Raw genomic sequence first — 16,735 nt, forward strand, 5'->3', positions numbered from 1 at the left:
TTTTTTAATTTTTTAATTTTTTATTTTTTTTTAAAGATTTTATTTATTTATTTGACAGAGAGAGAGAGATCACAAGTAGGCAGAGAGAGAGGAAGGGAAGCAGGCTCCTTGCCTAGCAGAGAGCCCGATGTGGGGCTCGATCCCAGGACCCTGGGATCATGACCTGAGCCGAAGGCAGAGGCTTTAACCCACTGAGCCACCCAGGCGCCCGCTGAATGCTGTTCTATTGGATCATAAGGTTGTTTTGATTCTGTAAAACTGCAATGATAGGAGTCTAGGTGACTGCTTCTCTGGAAGCACTTAAGTAATAAGTCAGCAAAGAGATGTAGGCTCTTCAGAAAGTTTTGGTCATGACTGTTTTGGGAAAAAAAAAAAAAAAGAAAAAAAAAGACAACTGGAGGGGACCCTTAGACATAAAACGGGAAATCAGTGAGCAGCACATAAAGAAGAAAAACAAGATAAAGAGAAACAAGATAAAGAAGAAATGTGGAATTACATTCTAGCTCCCTGTAAGGAAGTGAACTGATGCAGACAAGCTTCTGAGAAAGGTGACATCTTCTATTATGGGCACATGGCCACATTAAGTGTCTTAAACCAAATATTAATAATATGTGATATGTAGAAACTGAGCACTTTTAGCAAAGGGTGGAGCCAATGCAAGTTAAGAAATGTATTTCAGGAGTTGAAAAGCAAGGGTAAATATAAGATTTCTAAGATTCCAGGGGCGCCTGGGTGGCTCAGTGGGTTAAGCCGCTGCCTTCGGCTCAGGTCGTGATCTCGGGGTCCTGGGATCGAGTCCCACATCGGGCTCTCTGCTCGGCAGGAAGCCTGCTTCCTTCTCTCTCTCTGCCTGCCTCTCCGTCTACTTGTGATCTCTCTCTGTCAAATAAATAAATAACATCTTTAAAAAAAAAAAGATTATTAAAAAAAAAAAAAAAAAGATTTCTAAGATTCCAAAGCCAGAAGCCTTCAGGCTGCTAGACAATAGAGAAGTGAAGAATGTTTATAAGGGCCATATAGGAAAATACTGTCTTCATTCTAGAAAACAAATCCTTGGATATGAGTAAGCAGCAGGAATTAAGAGAATGGAGGGAGAACGGGCAATGACACCAAACCTAAATCAGACTCATGTTAGCTGAGAAACTTAACTAGCATTTCTCTACAATCTCAGCTTGCAGATTTAATATGAGAAAAAGGAATGAGGACTTTATGCCCTATAAGCAAAAGGCTGGTTAAGATCCCCTGGAGCTATACCTTTGTTAAAGAATCTGTATACTGATAACCATTTTTAAACTTTTTTTTTTTTAAGATTTTATTTATTTATTTGACAGAGAGAGATCACAAGTAGGCAGAGAGGCCCACAGAAAGAGAGGAGGAAGCAGACTCCCTGCTGAGCAGAGAGCCGGAAGGGGGCTCAATCCCAGGACCCTGGGATCATGACCTAGCTGACGGCAGAGGCTTTAACTCACTGTGCCACCCAGGCACCCCAAAACGTTTTCTATCTTTCCACTAATTTTCCTAGACTGGACTCTTCTTGAAATAATTACCTAGTGGCAATAAAGATTTTGATCACCTAACCATGATTTAGAGGTGATTCTAGACAACTTCTCACTACAGAGTGGATACTGTCTCCCAACATGTTAGAAAAATCTGAAGAAAGTGGTAGAGAGAAAAGTCAAGAAGGAGAGCCAGGAAGGATGTTATACACCAATTCTTCCTATCTGGGATTTTGTCCACAGCACATAAACAGGAGGTTGCTGGAATATAAGCCAAAGATCCTGGTTAATTACAATACTAAAAAACTATTCTGTTAGTTAGTCATTCACCAGTTGAGTAAATTAACAGGGATAAGGCCCAGGAAGCCATATTCTTAAAAACAGTTTAATATTAAAAAAAAAAAAAGTCCTCAGGTGCCATTACTGATTAGCAAACTGTTACTAAAAACCTTCCTTTAATGAAAATCTTATTAAAGAGAAAACCCTCAAAACATCCAAATAAGTGGGCATCCCAAGAGTTTACTCACCTATGGCAGACTAACATCGCACATCTTGAAAGAATCTAATTTTCTGGGTAAACTCCAGGCATTACCACTGATCCAACTAAACATCACTAGAACTCCCAACTACCACTCCATTTAGGACCCTGACCAAATTCTGTACCACGTCTACGAGATTCATATTCTAGACAAGATCAGAGGTAAGAAAGTTTATGGCAGAGAGTACACTGAAGAGCACAAATGGCAATTGTTAGCTACTCTACAATTTACTACATTCATCTCTTCTAATTTATTTTTCACCTCTATCTTTCCTCTTTCTCCCTGTTCTTCCCCGCCTTGATCAATTACCGCCATAGACAAAGTCCAGCTGATGACAAAAAGCACTGAAGAGACTGGTTAACCTTTATTCTAAATCTTTATTAGCTTTTGAAACCTTATTTCTATTTAAGGATCCATTTTTCATTTTCATTTCAAATTACATTTAGAACTGAGACTTTTTTTAAAGAGAGTTCCTCATCAAATCATGTTCCTATCAAGAATTTCCAATGGTTTCCCCATTACTTTAGAATAAAAAAATCTCATATTCATTGGCTTGATATTCAAAGCCCTTGACCATATTATCCTAGTGTACCTTTTTTTTTTTTTTAAAGATTATTTATTTATTTAATTGACAGACAGAGATCACAAGTAGGCAGAGAGGCAGGCAGAGAGAGAGAGAGAGAGGAGGAAGCAGGCTCCCCACTAAGCAGAGAGCCCAATACGGGGCTCGATCCCAGGACCCTCGGGTCATGACCTGAGCCAAAGGCAGAGGCTTTAAACCACTGAGCCACCCAGGTGCCCCCCTAATGTACCTTTTTAATTGTTCCTCTGACTATTCTTGAATGTGAAAAGAACACTTTACTCTGGCTAGATTCGTTTATTACCTCTCCTTTAAAAATATCACATTTATCCCTAGCTGTATGCTTTCATTCCTTCCTAAAAATACTCTCTTGAGAGTCTCCTCTGAACCAATTCAAATCCTACTTATTTCTAGGGCTCAGCTCAAATCCCACACCTTCTTCATGAAGGTCTCTAATCACAGAGGTCCTCAGAGAACTTTTGCTCTGTATTTTTATGGTCTGTGTGTTTACACTATTTATATGGCACTTTAAAACACACCATCCTCTGTTGTTGGCTTTATGTGCAATTACCTTCTCTCCTGAAAACATTTTACAAAGTGCTAACTCCCCATATGGAGCATGGAGATATGCATATAGCAGAATTTAATAAATATTTTCTTGACTTTTATTTGAGAAGAAACACTAATTTAGAAGAGTGTTCCCCTTCCTCCTGGCTTTACAATCAGGGAAAAGAGTGCTAAGAGTAAAATGGATCAATTGAGGCTCTGCTACTTTTGGATTTAAGGAGAAAAGAGATCTCTAAAATAACTTATTTTTCTTCTATCGCTAAATATCTTCTAAAAATCTATGTTCAGAAAGGAATTCTAGGGGTGCCTGGGTAGCTCAGTCAGTTAAGCGTCTGCCTTCGGCTCAGGTCATGACCTCGAGTCCCAGGATGGAGCTCCACGCTGGGCTCCCGCAGGGAGTCTGCTTCTCCCTCTCCCTCTGCTCCTCCCTCTGCTCATGCTTTTCATTGCTCTCTCAAATAAATAAATAAAATCTTTAAAAAAAAAAAAAAGGAATTCTCTATTAATCAGAAGTGTTAGTAACTTTGACATGCTCTAAAAATATTAAATATGAAATGATCACCTCCCATATAACCACTAACATTAATAATGATTCAAAATATTTTAAATGTACACATGGGTTTAACATATCTATCTACTGCCCATGTGTCTTATATACGTGTTTTCCTAAAAGTATACCATCTTAGGTAGTTTAGAAGATAAACGCTGCATTTCTGGATTTTTGCTTGAAATATTATACAAAATGAGTGCTTAATTTTTATATGAAAAAACTAATCTTGCCTAAACTGACTCTATATACCGAGTTAGAGATCCTTGTAATATGCTCACATGATGCTCTGCACTGCTTCTCAGAGCACACAGAACAACAGTAACTATTGTATAATAGTTTGATTAATGTCTAACTCCTCACTAAGCTATAATTTCCTTAGGGCAAAGACTTGTATTTTCTCTACTATTTTCCTGGTGCCTAGCATGTGCCTAGCATACAACAGGCACTAAACAAAAATTTGTATATGTATTAATGAACTATGGCAGATACCCATTTTGGGGGTGGATTACTGGATGTGCAATATGTCATCTATACAACTGGTGAAGGGATGACAAAGGGTTGTGACTACTGCTCAATGCAGAGACAGAGGACGCTGAAGAGATACAAATGAGAAGAAACATCATACGGCCTCAGGAAAAACACTCTGAGGGGTTAACACAACATAGAGGTGAAAGCAGACTTCCAAAAGGACATAATTCCCATGACAAACAGATATGAAGTATCAATGTCACAGAATTTCCCTGGGACTCTTAATGGAGGCTTAGCATGAAAGGAGGCCTAACTACCTCCCCCCACCAACTACGCAGGATTGACAAAAGAGCGCAGTGGGGAGGGAGATACGTACTGGGCGAATGTCTGCTGAGCTCCAGCTCTGGTCTCTCCAGGCTGCTCTGAAAGTCAGGAGGCAGCAGGGAAGCCACTCCCTCAGGATGGATCATCTCGTCCTCCGACTCAGCTGAAGCTTCTGCAAAGTACAGATTGGGTCGGGGCAGGGCGGGAGTGAAGGGCTAAGCATGTGGGAATATGTAGAGGAATGAAGGAGATCAGGCAAAGTCGCGGGACACAAAGTATATACTAAAAAGAGCACTGCACATAGAGAAAAACTCCCTGGGATTAAGATCTACCTCATTTAAAGGGTAGCTTAATTTATTTAGAACTCTTCCTGCTGGCAGGAATCCTCTTCTAACAGAGAGTTAAATTGTTTTCTTCCCTGACAAGAGGTAAATAAACAACTCACTTGGCCTAACTACCAAAGCAAGTAAGTAGCAGTTTCAGCCTTATTCCTGAAATTGCCTAGTTAAACAGGCCTATCTACTAGTGACAGGAGTAAGAATGAAAAACTCCTTGTGACAGTCTGGGCTTACCTTCAAGTTCTGCAGCTTCTCGGGCTTCACGTTCCAGACGCTGCCTAAGTAGCTCCTGCTGCTTTTCCAGATACTGCTTTATGAAACTGTTCTGGCTCATTTCCTCGCCAATCTGTGTAGAAGACATGGAAAAAAGAAAAGTTGAGGAAAGCAAACCAGGGAAACGGAAGAAAGAAAATTCCTTGGAACAAAGGCTTCCTCCTTATATTTGAGCCCAAGAAAGATAATAAAAATGTTGGAAGGTCCTCTTCTAAGCTACTCTTGTTGAGGACCAAAATAAAGAATCTCATGATTCATAAAAGACGACAAAAAGAGGAACTGCACATAATTTCTTATTCTAAATATTCTGATCCCAACCAGCAATGCCCAAGTAACTTAAAATAAAAATTCCCATAAAATTATGCCTTTTAATCTAAAATATTATCTAAATTTTCCTTCCCGTAGTAACAAGAACTGAAAAAATACTAGTTCATACTAGGTCATTTTTTTGTTGTTCCTTTCCAGGAATCATTTTGTCAAATATCTCCAAAATTCAAATATAGTACTTAGAGTATGAAACCGAAAGATTAAGAAAAGGGATGTCTGTTCAACATTTAGACAGAGTTTTAACTCTGTTTTCTTTGGGTGGGAAGAAATGGTAATATTATACTTAAACTCCAAGAGTTTAATCTCTTTTCCCATTTCTTCCTGCAACGCAGACTCCCACAGCACTCTTCCATCCTTCAGTTTTCTCTTTGCAAGCCCTCCTCCCAGAACCTTCTTGCCTAGCAAGTCCTACTAGAACTCCAAAAAAAGGGAAAAAATCTGAGTAAATACTATTTATGGTTTTAATTATCTTTCCTAAGCATGGTAAATGCTTATCTTCACCTAAAATAGAGATGAGTCTCCTCTTGGTATTCAGTGGACACTGATGAAGTGTGAGTTCCATGTATTAGAGAGCACATGCATTTGCTAGAAAAAATCCTAGGTTAATAAAACCAAAGCTTCAAAGACTAAAATGCAATGAATAAAAGCAATATAATCACAAACTGATTAACTTACATAGTTTCTTAAGCTTATACTTAACTAAACATCTGTAAGCCAACTAGACTATGATATAGCTTAATGAAGTGGTAACCAGGGAATAGGAAGGCTCTCTTGTTTTTCCACAGTATCTTGGGACTTCATCTAGTACCAGAGCTGCACAACACTGCACTAACGAAGACCTGGATGTTTTCCTTTATGTATGTAACATACTATAATGAGGGGATTTTAAGAGCTGAAAAAAATCTTACGAGATCAAAATGTCTAAAAATCTTATTTTTTTAAACTGTGGAATGACTTCTTCTAAAGAAATCTTATGCTGAAACTCAATATATAAAAACAGATAAAAGTAGATCTAATTTAGTTAAGAGGGGAGTGTGAACCCCTGCTCACTTGGGAAGAAGGTTATCTTCCCCAGGAAGCCCCCAAAAGCAGCTCTACAAAACCAAAGTCAAGTAATTATAAAACCATGGATTTAGTCCAAACTTTTCTCATATTGTACATAGGAACTTAGGAATCCAGGGCCTCTAAAGGTTAAGTTTCTTGCCCTAAGTAACAGAGGAATTAATGATATTTAGGAGGATAAGCATAGTCAGCATTAATACTAGAGATGGTGTTTAATTTCCAAAAGACTGAATTCTTCGAAAATCTAGGTCAACACAAGAATTCTTCTTACAAGTATTTTCTTCCACTGCCCTACTGTCTACTTCATTTCTACATTAGAAGACATCAACTATTTTTCCCAAATCAATGGCAAATAAATGACTTCAGATTCTTGTACTATACACTTAATCAGTTGGAGCCACATCTTTCTGCACATACCACTGCAAGCGTCAGAAATTAACTAATAGCTTTCCTAATTCAGTTCTTGAATTCTTTATTAGAATTCAGCTGTCCTGGTATGAGGAAATTTTCAACCCAGGAACTTAGGAAAATACTGGTGTGGATGTAAGCACCAAGTATACATCTTTATGTCCTTCTATATGTCTGTGCATCCAAAAAGCCCACCTTATCTAATAAACCTTTTTTCTTACCTGGGAATTTGGCTGGAATGCAGCATGGGGTGTTGAGTGTTTCTGTAAATTTTCTAGCATTAGAGCCTGGTACAGAGAAGGGCAAAAGTCAGAATCTAAGGGAATAAACCCCAGCCCTCCCCAATCTCTTCATTGAATGCAATGGCTAACCATACACACTTAACCTGTACTCCTTTTCCAGGGACCTAAAAGCCCTTTACTAATTCTCTTTCATCTTCAGAAGACCCTTAAAAGTAGCCATGGTTACTGCTCCCAAAAGTACAAATGTAAAATGTAGGCACATGGAGAAAATCATTGATTTGGCTATGTAATAAAATCAGTGACAATGACAGAACCCATACTACACTCCCTATTAACTTCTGCACTTCTTACTAATGCCCCTTCTAAATCTGGCCATTCAGGTAAAATGACTTCAAATACTCAAGTCAGCTTCAAATACAGGAAACCAACATGGGGCTGCTGGTTGTGGTCTAACTGAGTTACTTGGTCAGTTACCCAGGACTAGATCTACTTGAATGAACTTGTATTGCTTCCAACAGAGTGGCACCTAGATTTATCAACTATATAAAAATTTCAAAAAGGAGGCTACAGAACAAAACCACCACAGACTCTAAACTATGGCTGACCCAATCCACACACAAAACCGTCAGCTTCTGTAGAGGCAACGGTCTGTCAATTTAACCCTTGAGCCAATCCAGCCCTAATCTGCACTACAGGCCATGTATCCTAATTAACCCCAATTAAAACCAAGACATTTTCATCTTCCCTCCGTTTACACCAAATCTATACACACAAATCCACCTACTTCATGACGATCCCACCCTAAACTACTCAAATCGATTCAAAACCCCCAACATATACCAACCTGCCCCACCTCTCTCACCAATATTCACCAAACTCTTATCCGTCCAAATTGCTTCTGGATGCCCTATAAATTATACACCCCTCTATAACCGAGTCCCTTCAAATTAAGGTTTCTCTTCATCTCACCTACTAATCTAATCAGGTAGACATTTCATTCTATCCCAATCCTATTCTTCCGGACACCAACACCGACACCAACCCCATTAACTCCTCCGTCCAACTATACCCCTAACTCCGACCCAGCCCAATTCGCCCCCCTCAGGCCAGCAACGCCAGTGGTAGTAGTGGGATTTAACTCCTTCTGCAGCGCATGCGCCGAAACCACAGACACAAACAAGGAGGGGGTGGGGGAAGGAGGAAGGAGCTTAAGACACTCCGGGAGAGTAGCGCGCACCCTCCCATTTTGGGCTCGCGCCGCTGCCGTTAAGGCGGGAACCGGCGCTATCTCTATTCCAGCGCGAGCCTCACCAACCACCGTGCGCGCGGATCCGGAGGCTCGCGTTGGCGGCCTGAGCTCGCTCGCGCGGAGCCCGGACACTGCGCCTGCGCCGCGGCAGAGACTCGTCTCTACCGGGTCCGCTCCCCTCCGACACCCCGGCAACGCCGACTTCTCACCCCTTTGAGCCGCTTGACCAGGGCACTCTTCTGCCCGCTCTTCGCTAGGCCTCGCTGCTCCAGTGCGGCCTTCAGGTCGGTCACCCGCAGCGCCTGAAGAGGCTTCCCGTCCAGAGTCACCTCCTCCAGCTCCGCCATCTTGCGTGAGGTACTCGGGTCCGTCCCGACGGCTTCGGGCATCTTCGGTAATTTCCGCCAACGCCCTTCGAACGTACCGAGTTGACCCCGCCCACTGCCATAGTCAACCCCTCGATTACCACTCAGAACTCCCCGGGTTCCTCCGGAACTGCTCGGGTATTTCCGTCTCTACATCGGCACCAATCAGTTCTTTCCCTCCTCCCAGCCACTTCCCTCTCCCTCCCTCTGCTTTCAGAGCTCGGTTATTTTCGTCTTACCGAGGCTGTGAATCGAATGTACTCGGAAGCCGTCGACTGTGGCATAACCAAAATCGGAGTTGCTCGGCCATCTCCGAACCTAAGGCTGAGACGCTGAGGAGCTTGGGTGTTTGGGGCTGGTCCGGGACCGGAAGTGCGTGGGCTGCCGGGCTGGCCCTGTTTAGGGTTTTCAGGAAACATGGAAGCAGGGGCGGCAGTTGGAGTTTAAACACTTTTGTGACGGTCTTCGGGTGCCCTGTGAGAGGAAAGGGGAGGTAAGCGGGGTAGAAGTCTCTGTCTAGGCTGGGTCAGACTCGGTGTTTGCGGCTTACGCTAGTAGGGCGCACTGCCCGCTCTGCTACCGATCCCCCTGCCGCCTCCCAATCGCTGAGTCCCCGCCACTCCCATCTAAGACTACGTTGCTCTTTGGGTCCTTGGAATGCCAGGCTCCGTGGCCTCCAAAGTGGGCAAGTGGCAGCACCGTGTCTTTGGGCCCAAACTGTGAACTGATTCATATTCTTTGAACTTGAGTTTGCTGTGGAGGCCATGTCGCAAGACCCGACGAAAGTTTTTTCTTACTCGAGTAAGAATAAAGTTCCTTAGGAGGAATTGCTGTGAAAAAGGCGATCTCCTTGGACTGTTTGGGTACTGGACTGATGTTGATTGCTTAGAGGTTCTTTTCTTTGTTACTACAAATACTCCCAACTTTCAGCAGAGGAAACGCAGACAGAATAGATTATTGATAAGTAGTTTAAGGTTTTCATTGTTAGAAATTCAAACTGTGGAACTCGAAACCTATTCAAGTTAACTGACCTTCTGTTTGCATTACTGATGCAAATCAATGGCAGGACATCACTGGGTGTTTTGCATTAAACCTTGAAAATGTGCAAAGACATCAGTTGTTACACATCTACAGCAGTGTAACACTTATTAGACTCCTAAGCCACCAAACCGACTAGACTTTTTTCAGTCTTGAATAAACATGTGGCTTCTGTTTTTTCTTACTGTGTTATCTTCTTTTGGGTGAGGCACCTTCACTCTGCTCTTAATTTTTCGTGGTGCTTTACTGGAAATATAAGGAAGAAATGGATGTTAGGAAGTTCTGGGCATAATTCAGAGGCTATGTGCACATTACAAAGAAGGCTCTTTCATCATATGTGATTTTTTTTTTTTTCTTTTCTCACCATTGATAGCTCTCGATGATTAGTATCTATGCCCAGACCATCTGCATGTACTAGATTTTAAAATGTGTACCTTTTTTCATCTTAAGGAAGGTGAGATGCACCAACATTAATCGTTTTTTCTTCACTCACCCTGGAACACAGAAGTAGGCCAGGGAGAATGAGCAAGAAATATGTTGGTTATTTTTAGGTTTCTTATAAGAATAATGGAGAGAAGAAGGGGTCGGGGAGGGTGATGGGTCTGAAAAAGAGAGAGGTTGGCAAGTATGAAATGAAGTTATTCTTGAGTGACTTCTCTGAGGTAATCGGGTAATAACCTATATGAATTATCCTTTTGTTTTCCTGTAAGCTGAATTGTTGAAAAGTAATTTTATCTGTAGATGCTGTTTTTGATAAGATTCCTTGTTGGGAAGTTGTATTTTGGTTACTCTAGAGAGTATATAACAGTGCTTTTATGTTTCAGGATGCCACTGGAATCATCTTCCTCTTCAATACCACTATCCCTCCCTTCTCCACTACCTCCAGTACCAGATGGTATTACTAACTCTTCCCCTCCCCCAATGTCTTACATCACTTCCCAGGAGATGAAGTGTATTCTTCACTGGTTTGCCAGTTGGTCAGGTCCACAGCGTGAACGTTTCCTACAGGACCTGGTAGCTAAGGCAGTGCCAGGAAAATTACAGCCACTGCTGGAAGGGCTGGAGCAGCTTAGTGTGTCTGGAGCAAACCGACCACCTTGTATCTTTGAGTGCCAGCTACGACTTTGGGATCAGTGGTTTCGAGGTTGGGCTGAGCAGGAGCGCAATGAATTTGTCAGGCAGCTAGAGGTCAGTGAGCCAGACTTCGTGGCAAAGTTTTACCAGGCAGTGGCTGCTACGGCTGGTAAGGACTGATGGGCATTAAAGTCAAAGAAGATACTCACAGCTGATGGAGCTGCAACTTCACCGCGAGATCTTCAGATGTGTTACTTAAAGGCCTAGGAATGGTATCCTGATCTGCTGACTGAACTTGTTGACCAGTACAGGCTTGATTATTTCTTTGGGGGATGAAGGGGCAAAGGGAGAGGGAGAGAGAGAATCTTAAGCAGGCTCCAGGCTCAGCACTGAGCCCAACACAAGGCTCGATCTCACAGCCCTGAGATCATGACCTGAGCCCAAATCAAGAGTTGGACGCTTAACTGACTGAGCCACCCAGGCGCCCCAAGGCTTGCTTATTCAACGTTAACAGCCTGTCAGCTGGACTGCTCATATGAATGTTTTCCATCTAAGTCAATCCAGATCAGCAGTCTGCCTCCTAGCTTGTTCCTTTCTACATGTCACACCCTCAAGAATTCCATGGCTTATTTTGCAAGTATAACCAGAAGGAACCTACACGTTGTAACTCAAGTGTATTGCTGGCCCATGGGGCTATAAAGTAGAGCCTTCCTATTCCAGAAACAGAGAGAAGGACTATTAAAAAAAGGTCATGTTTTTGTAGATTAACTGGATTCACATGGCTGGTTTCACTGCCCTTATCAGATTCTGGCATAATTATGTTGACATCCCAACTATTAGCTTTCCTAGTGATAATTTTGTAAGATTATGGAAAAATCAGGAAAGGGAGATAATTAGTTACTCCTTTCTGACACTGATGTTTATTTGAATCTAAATAGCAATGACTTTTCCTAAAGCATATGTGATATTCTTGGAGCTGGTAACAGATTCCTATTCTGTAAGTTTGCTTGTGAAACAAAAACAAGTGACACTCTTCATAGGTTGAAGGGTTTATTTTTTGTATCAGAATAAAGAATGGATCTTCAGAACCATGTCTCTCGCTTTTTTTTTTCATTACAAGGCTAGTATAGAGGTGATACCTAAAGAAAGAGGCATTTTGAGAAAAGCAGAACTGAAGTGTAGACTTGCCATCCAGTTGTCTTCCAAGAAATAATCTTCCATATCTATCCTGTTATTCTCTGGGTAACATCACACCTCCCTCATTCCTGTAACTGGGCCCCTTGTGTCTTGGAGCTCTGGTGAACAGTGAGGGCCAGATGGTGCCACCAGAAGAGTAGCTCGTTTCTGATAGGCCACGGTTCCCAGTGCACCCACCAGGATAAGCAGTGTTAGGCAGAGTCCTGTGGACAGTGCTAGATGGGTCACAGAGGGCTTATGGTCCAAGGTAACCAGCAACCTAGGAACATAGAAGTAACGTTTGGCTTGGAATAATGCCTAGGCTTACAGGTGAAGGACTTCACCTTTATCCTAATATGCAGAGCTCATGAAACCCTGCCTCTTCCAATCAGTAAGCTACACAGGAAGTCAGGAATATAGAACCTGAAAGTAGGAAAAAGACCAAAGTCTGAGCCTCCCAGCAACTTAAGTTGTTGGAAGGAGACCTAACTTGGCAGTGAGGGGAAGTTTAAGGGAAGAGTTAGACTATGGTGTTTGGGTGACTGGACATGGTGCCCCATTAGTACTTAAGGGAGGAAGAGGACTAGGATCCCTATGTCCTAGAGATGGAGAAGTCCATGATTGTGGAGGGAAAGGTGTCCCATAGTGACAGACCTGAGGTGATCACATTAGTTGTCTTCTGAAATAACCCTAAGACTACATATGAGTGAGAGCTTAATGCAATTTCCAACATCTGGACTCCAGAAATTTGAAAGAAAACTACTTAGGATATTCTCTTACTTGATGTGTGCCATGGTAAAGCTGGCTCCTCCATAATGTACTTCTAGGGGCTTCTGCTGGAGAGTCAGGGTCAGGTCCCTGTGCAGCATACCAACCGAAGGCCCTTGGCAGCCAGGGGACTTGGCCATGTACACAGTGAACACCAGACTGGTGGTAATGGAGGGGCTGTGGAAATAGCACCTATAGGGACATTTGGATCTCTTAAAGGAGGAGGAATCCCTGGAAGAGTATATCTCCTGAAGCAGGTGCAGGCTTAGGAGTGGGATAAAGTCTTTAGAGGAGTGTTGTGAAGTAACCCACTTAAGCCGTTCCTGTGGCCCACTGTATAAATCCTCAGCCTGAGCTGTCCCTTTACCTGCCGGTGCCGCCTCTGCTCACCAGAGCCTGGAGTACTGCTTCGGTCAGCCCGTCCAGCTCTTCCTTCCCCACCGAGGGGCCTGGGGGCCCAGCTAATTGTAAAGACAGCTGGAATAACAGGTCTTGAGGCAGAAGACTCACAGGTGGGGAAGTAACAGCACTGGTACCTTTGAAAGTTTGACAAAGCCGACCCCGGGGACAGAAGAGAAGACCAGAGTACCCAGGTATCTGCAAGGAAATACATAGCAGATGTATTTAGGACCTCAATTGCCTGCTCAAGCCCCCCTTCTAAGGAAAAAGTACAATCTAGATCAGGGTCATGGACTCAGTGGGCACTTAGTGAAAAATGAAAGAACATCGGAAGAGGTTGGATAGTACTGCTATATGAGCACTTTTAGACTTCCTTTTGCCAATGCACTTTTTGGCTTTTTGCTTATGATACCAACCTGAATAGCCTTTCCGGGAAGGCATGGGACCCAGGCTGTCCCCTCGGCCCGCACCTCATACGCTCCTCTCTCTGTGCATTGGTGTAAGTAGCAGCGGCCCGTGAGCTCTGCTTCCACCGGATGTGGGATCTCAGACGGATGCCTGGTCTCATCCTCACGGAGCAGGTGTGAAGTGAGGTTGGCGAGGAAGCAACGACTCTGGGAATGGTAAATTTCCCCGTGGGGGTTCTCTGCCCCGGGAGGGAACCCGTTTTCCTTCTTCCAGCATTCACTCTGAGGGGCGGGGCAGGAGGCAGAAAAGTGTTTGCCGAAATGCCTTAGAAATTGACTCCGCTCTGGGCCAGCTCCATTCCTTTCCTTTCTATTCTCTAGTCATCTCACCCTATTGGCCAAGGGCTTGTACATGCGGCAGCCTTCCAGCATGGGGTCTGAGGAGCAGCTTCCCTTATCCAGATGCAGATAGTGGCAGCCCAGCTTACTGCGTGGAAGGGAGGGCAGCTGACCACTAGGATCCCCGACAGCCGTATCACCCCCAACCACACAGCACACCTACCTGCCAGTGCAGAAGAAGTCTGAGGAGCCAGCCCCACATGTAGTCACCAGGCCAAATTCCAGGCCAGATCCTGCTGGAGAGATAGGAAGAGAAAGAGCCCTCCAAACAAAAGAAGCCCCAAGTGTCCCTCAGCTCGAGCTGTGCTCACGGCTTCAGTGACACCTGAGCAGCAGAAAATCCCCACCCAAACTCTCACTGCCCCCATGGTCCTCTGCCAGTCTCCCCTGTTCTCACCCTGGCCCCACGGCAGCTCCTCTGCTGCGCTGTGATTGACTCGGTACCAGCCGGAGTCTTCGAAGGCGGCAAGAGTGATGGGATCCAGTCGAGTGCGCCGGGCACCATCAAAGGTAGCAGTCATGATAGAACCCTGGAGCAGTCGGGCCTCCCAGTGTGAAGACAGAGGGCCCTAGGGAGGAGGGAGCTGGTTGCCACCTGACCACTCCCTCCTCCTTCCAGCACCACTGGGCATCCTGTTCCCACCTCTTCTTCCAAGGGAACCCCCGGTGAAGCCCCTGGCACTCCCAAGTGTCTGGCCAGGCTGTGGCTAACAGCTGGGGTGGTAAGAAGCAGTTGTCCCCACTCATCTCTCCTTGTCACTTGTTGCCTTGTAGAACAGTTCTCTCTAACTGAGCACAGAACGGGAAGAAGGCAATATGAGGTGAGGAACGCTTAGGAAGAGGGGAGCAGAACTGGAAGGAAGGCATTGGTGGGGGGCTAGTGATCCCCTTTTGTTGACATCGTGGGAAAGCTTGCCCTCATTCCTCCCATTTACCACTGGGTCCTGAGGGACAATCCCGCCACTTCTTGAAGAGCTGTCCTGAGAAACCCAGAGCATGGAGCAATTCATGGAGTGTGACCTGAGGACAAATGACCACAGGATGAGGGAGACCGGGGACGGAGCAGGTTGACCTGCCACTGGATAGTTCCTCTGCCCAGTCAGCTCTTCCTAGAGTTGAGGCACCTTCTCCTCCATCCTTAATAGATTCTTTCATTCCGTGGGAAGCTGAATGACCTGCCCCTCTCCCCAACCTGTTTGCGCCTTCCTACTTATCATGCAGCAGTCACCATGACAATGTCACTATGGCTGAGGCTGGGGCTGGAGAGATGCTGGGCACAGTAGATGATGGTACCAGCAAGGGGTCTGTCTTCCGAGTCCAGCTGGCAGCAGGCAGCGTAGGCTATGACAGAGGGCTGTGGATGGGCCAGGACAAGGTCAGAGGTGGAAGCCAGGGAAGTGGGGGAACACAGAAGCACTCTTCCTGAAAATGGACACCCAGGGAACTCAGCAGGGATAGCTCCAGGGGATGGCTTTGAAGGGGTTTAGCTCCCATCCAAACTTCATCAACATGACCGAGTCACCTCAAATAATCACAAGTTAATAAAAACTGCCTTTGTGCTCTCTTCCCCTTCCCATGATATTTAAAATTAAGAGAGGCAGAACAAGGAAAAGGATTTGATTTGGGTCTCACCTCTCCATGGCACTTGGAAGTGTGGGCCACCCACACATACAGGAGAAAATCCGTGTCTTGGACCCCGGGTCCATCTGGCTGGACCAGTTGTGGGGGACCGTGCTCGGGCCACAATGCGTAACCACGGAGATGGGCATCTGGGATCTGTCCAGAAGTGAAATGTTGCATCTAGCTTAGCAGATGAGGACAGCAGGAAACTGGGAGTGAGTCTTTATCAGAATAGGGACTCCTGCCATCCCTCCAACCCCCAGGTCTCTGATTTGATAAACTGCCAGGGGGAGAAGGGGCTCAGGAAGTTACTTTTGTTAGGAAGCACATTAAGTAATTTTGATGTTAATAGTCTTGGAGAAGTCTAGGCAGGCTAGAGATCTTCGGGTTCCCAAATCTGAGAAATTGCTCTCACCTTTGCCCCCAGGCAACTCTCTCCTTTGTACCCTGGGTTCAAGAGGCTGCACCTGCCAAGTGTGAGTATCTGTAGGTGAGCTGGAGCCATCTTTGGGTACCCTGAAGAGGTCGTATATACATTCTCAACAACACGAACTCACCTGTGGTAGTTTGGAGCGTCTGGGTCCCCCCAAACAGCGTGGCAGTACTGTGCGGGGTCTCGACTCAGAAGCAGAGGGCCTTGCACTGGAGGGACTTAAAAAAATGAGTGGTCAGTTTCACCTCAACATCTTAGAGTTCCTTTTCTCTGGTCGTCTTCCTGCCTGGCCCTCTGCTCCTCAGCCCTCCTGTTGCCTCCCCGCTCACCTGTGAGCATCCCCTGGAGTTGCTGAGCAGCCTGTCTGGCTGCGGCCAGGGCCAGGGCTCGTGGTCCCCCTCTCATTCCTGCTCCCTCCGGCTCCCAAGCTCCATCTGATACAGGGTCTCTGATAGAGTAGGTTTGTATTCGTAGGGGCTGAGGCTCATGGGAGCCAGACAGGGCGAGGGCGGAAAAGCGGAAGCTGGGTGCAGGTTGGGAGAGATGGGGCCTGAGAAGGGTCACAGACTTCTGCGTCTCATCATGTAGGCATCTGCTCACAGCCGTCCCCACCACCAGCAGCAGCAGGAACAT

The 16,735-nt window shown here is 44.9% G+C and overlaps 3 protein-coding genes across 6 annotated transcripts in view; 1 reads left to right on the forward strand and 2 right to left on the reverse strand.

The window, feature by feature from the left end:
• LOC111140671 (apoptotic chromatin condensation inducer 1) overlaps positions 1–8,854 on the reverse strand; it is a 34,369-nt gene extending 25,515 nt beyond the window's left edge. For both annotated transcript variants that reach the window (XM_022492878.1, XM_022492877.1), the window contains exons 1-4: positions 8,633–8,854; positions 7,154–7,219; positions 5,097–5,208; positions 4,577–4,696 (exon numbers count right to left, since the gene is read on the reverse strand). In XM_022492878.1, the coding sequence (XP_022348586.1) occupies positions 4,577–4,696; positions 5,097–5,208; positions 7,154–7,219; positions 8,633–8,812 (478 nt within the window). In that variant the 5' untranslated portion in view covers positions 8,813–8,854. The remainder of the gene's footprint in view (positions 1–4,576; positions 4,697–5,096; positions 5,209–7,153; positions 7,220–8,632) is intronic.
• Positions 8,765–11,283, forward strand: LOC111140672 (chromosome unknown C14orf119 homolog). Of its 3 annotated transcripts, none has more exons than XM_022492882.1 (2): positions 8,765–8,817; positions 10,651–11,283. In XM_022492882.1, the coding sequence occupies exon 2, from the start codon at positions 10,652–10,654 to the stop codon at positions 11,078–11,080; it is 429 nt and encodes a 142-aa protein (XP_022348590.1). In that variant the 5' UTR covers positions 8,765–8,817; position 10,651; the 3' UTR covers positions 11,081–11,283. The 3 variants fall into 3 exon arrangements, with proteins under 3 accessions (XP_022348590.1, XP_022348591.1, XP_022348589.1); XM_022492883.1 differs by lacking the exon at positions 8,765–8,817 and adding an exon at positions 8,874–9,281 and having other exon boundaries at positions 10,635–11,283; XM_022492881.1 differs by lacking the exon at positions 8,765–8,817 and adding an exon at positions 8,875–9,281.
• Positions 11,284–12,148: 865 nt separating this feature from the next.
• Positions 12,149–16,735, reverse strand: LOC111139635. The gene is made up of 14 exons (XM_022491967.1): positions 16,432–16,735; positions 16,227–16,311; positions 16,085–16,136; positions 15,572–15,825; positions 15,278–15,467; positions 14,985–15,069; positions 14,693–14,838; positions 14,447–14,618; positions 14,213–14,282; positions 14,041–14,137; positions 13,660–13,932; positions 13,212–13,441; positions 12,857–13,036; positions 12,149–12,356 (listed from the first exon to the last, which is right to left on the reverse strand). Exons 1-14 carry the CDS (start codon positions 16,733–16,735, stop codon positions 12,149–12,151), a joined length of 2,346 nt encoding a protein of 781 aa, XP_022347675.1.

This window comes from Enhydra lutris, unplaced genomic scaffold, assembly GCF_002288905.1.
Source record: "Enhydra lutris kenyoni isolate GAN:26980312 unplaced genomic scaffold, ASM228890v2 scaffoldscaffold4, whole genome shotgun sequence".
In the NCBI taxonomy this organism is placed as follows: Eukaryota; Metazoa; Chordata; class Mammalia; order Carnivora; family Mustelidae; genus Enhydra; species Enhydra lutris.

What these genes read in the sequence shown, in the direction of transcription:
- LOC111140672 (XM_022492882.1), top strand. Translation starts at nt 10,652, where the DNA reads ATGCCACTGGAATCATCTTCCTCTTCAATACCACTATCCCTCCCTTCT.
- LOC111139635 (XM_022491967.1), bottom strand. Translation starts at nt 16,735, where the DNA reads ATGTTCCTGCTGCTGCTGGTGGTGGGGACGGCTGTGAGCAGATGCCTA. An exon ending in ACAAGCCCTTGGCCAATAGG is followed by an intron (nt 13,933 to 14,040) that starts GTGAGATGACTA and finishes CCCGCCCCTCAG; the next exon opens with AGTGAATGCTGGAAGAAGGA. An exon ending in TTCCCGGAAAGGCTATTCAG is followed by an intron (nt 13,442 to 13,659) that starts GTTGGTATCATA and finishes ATTTCCTTGCAG; the next exon opens with ATACCTGGGTACTCTGGTCT.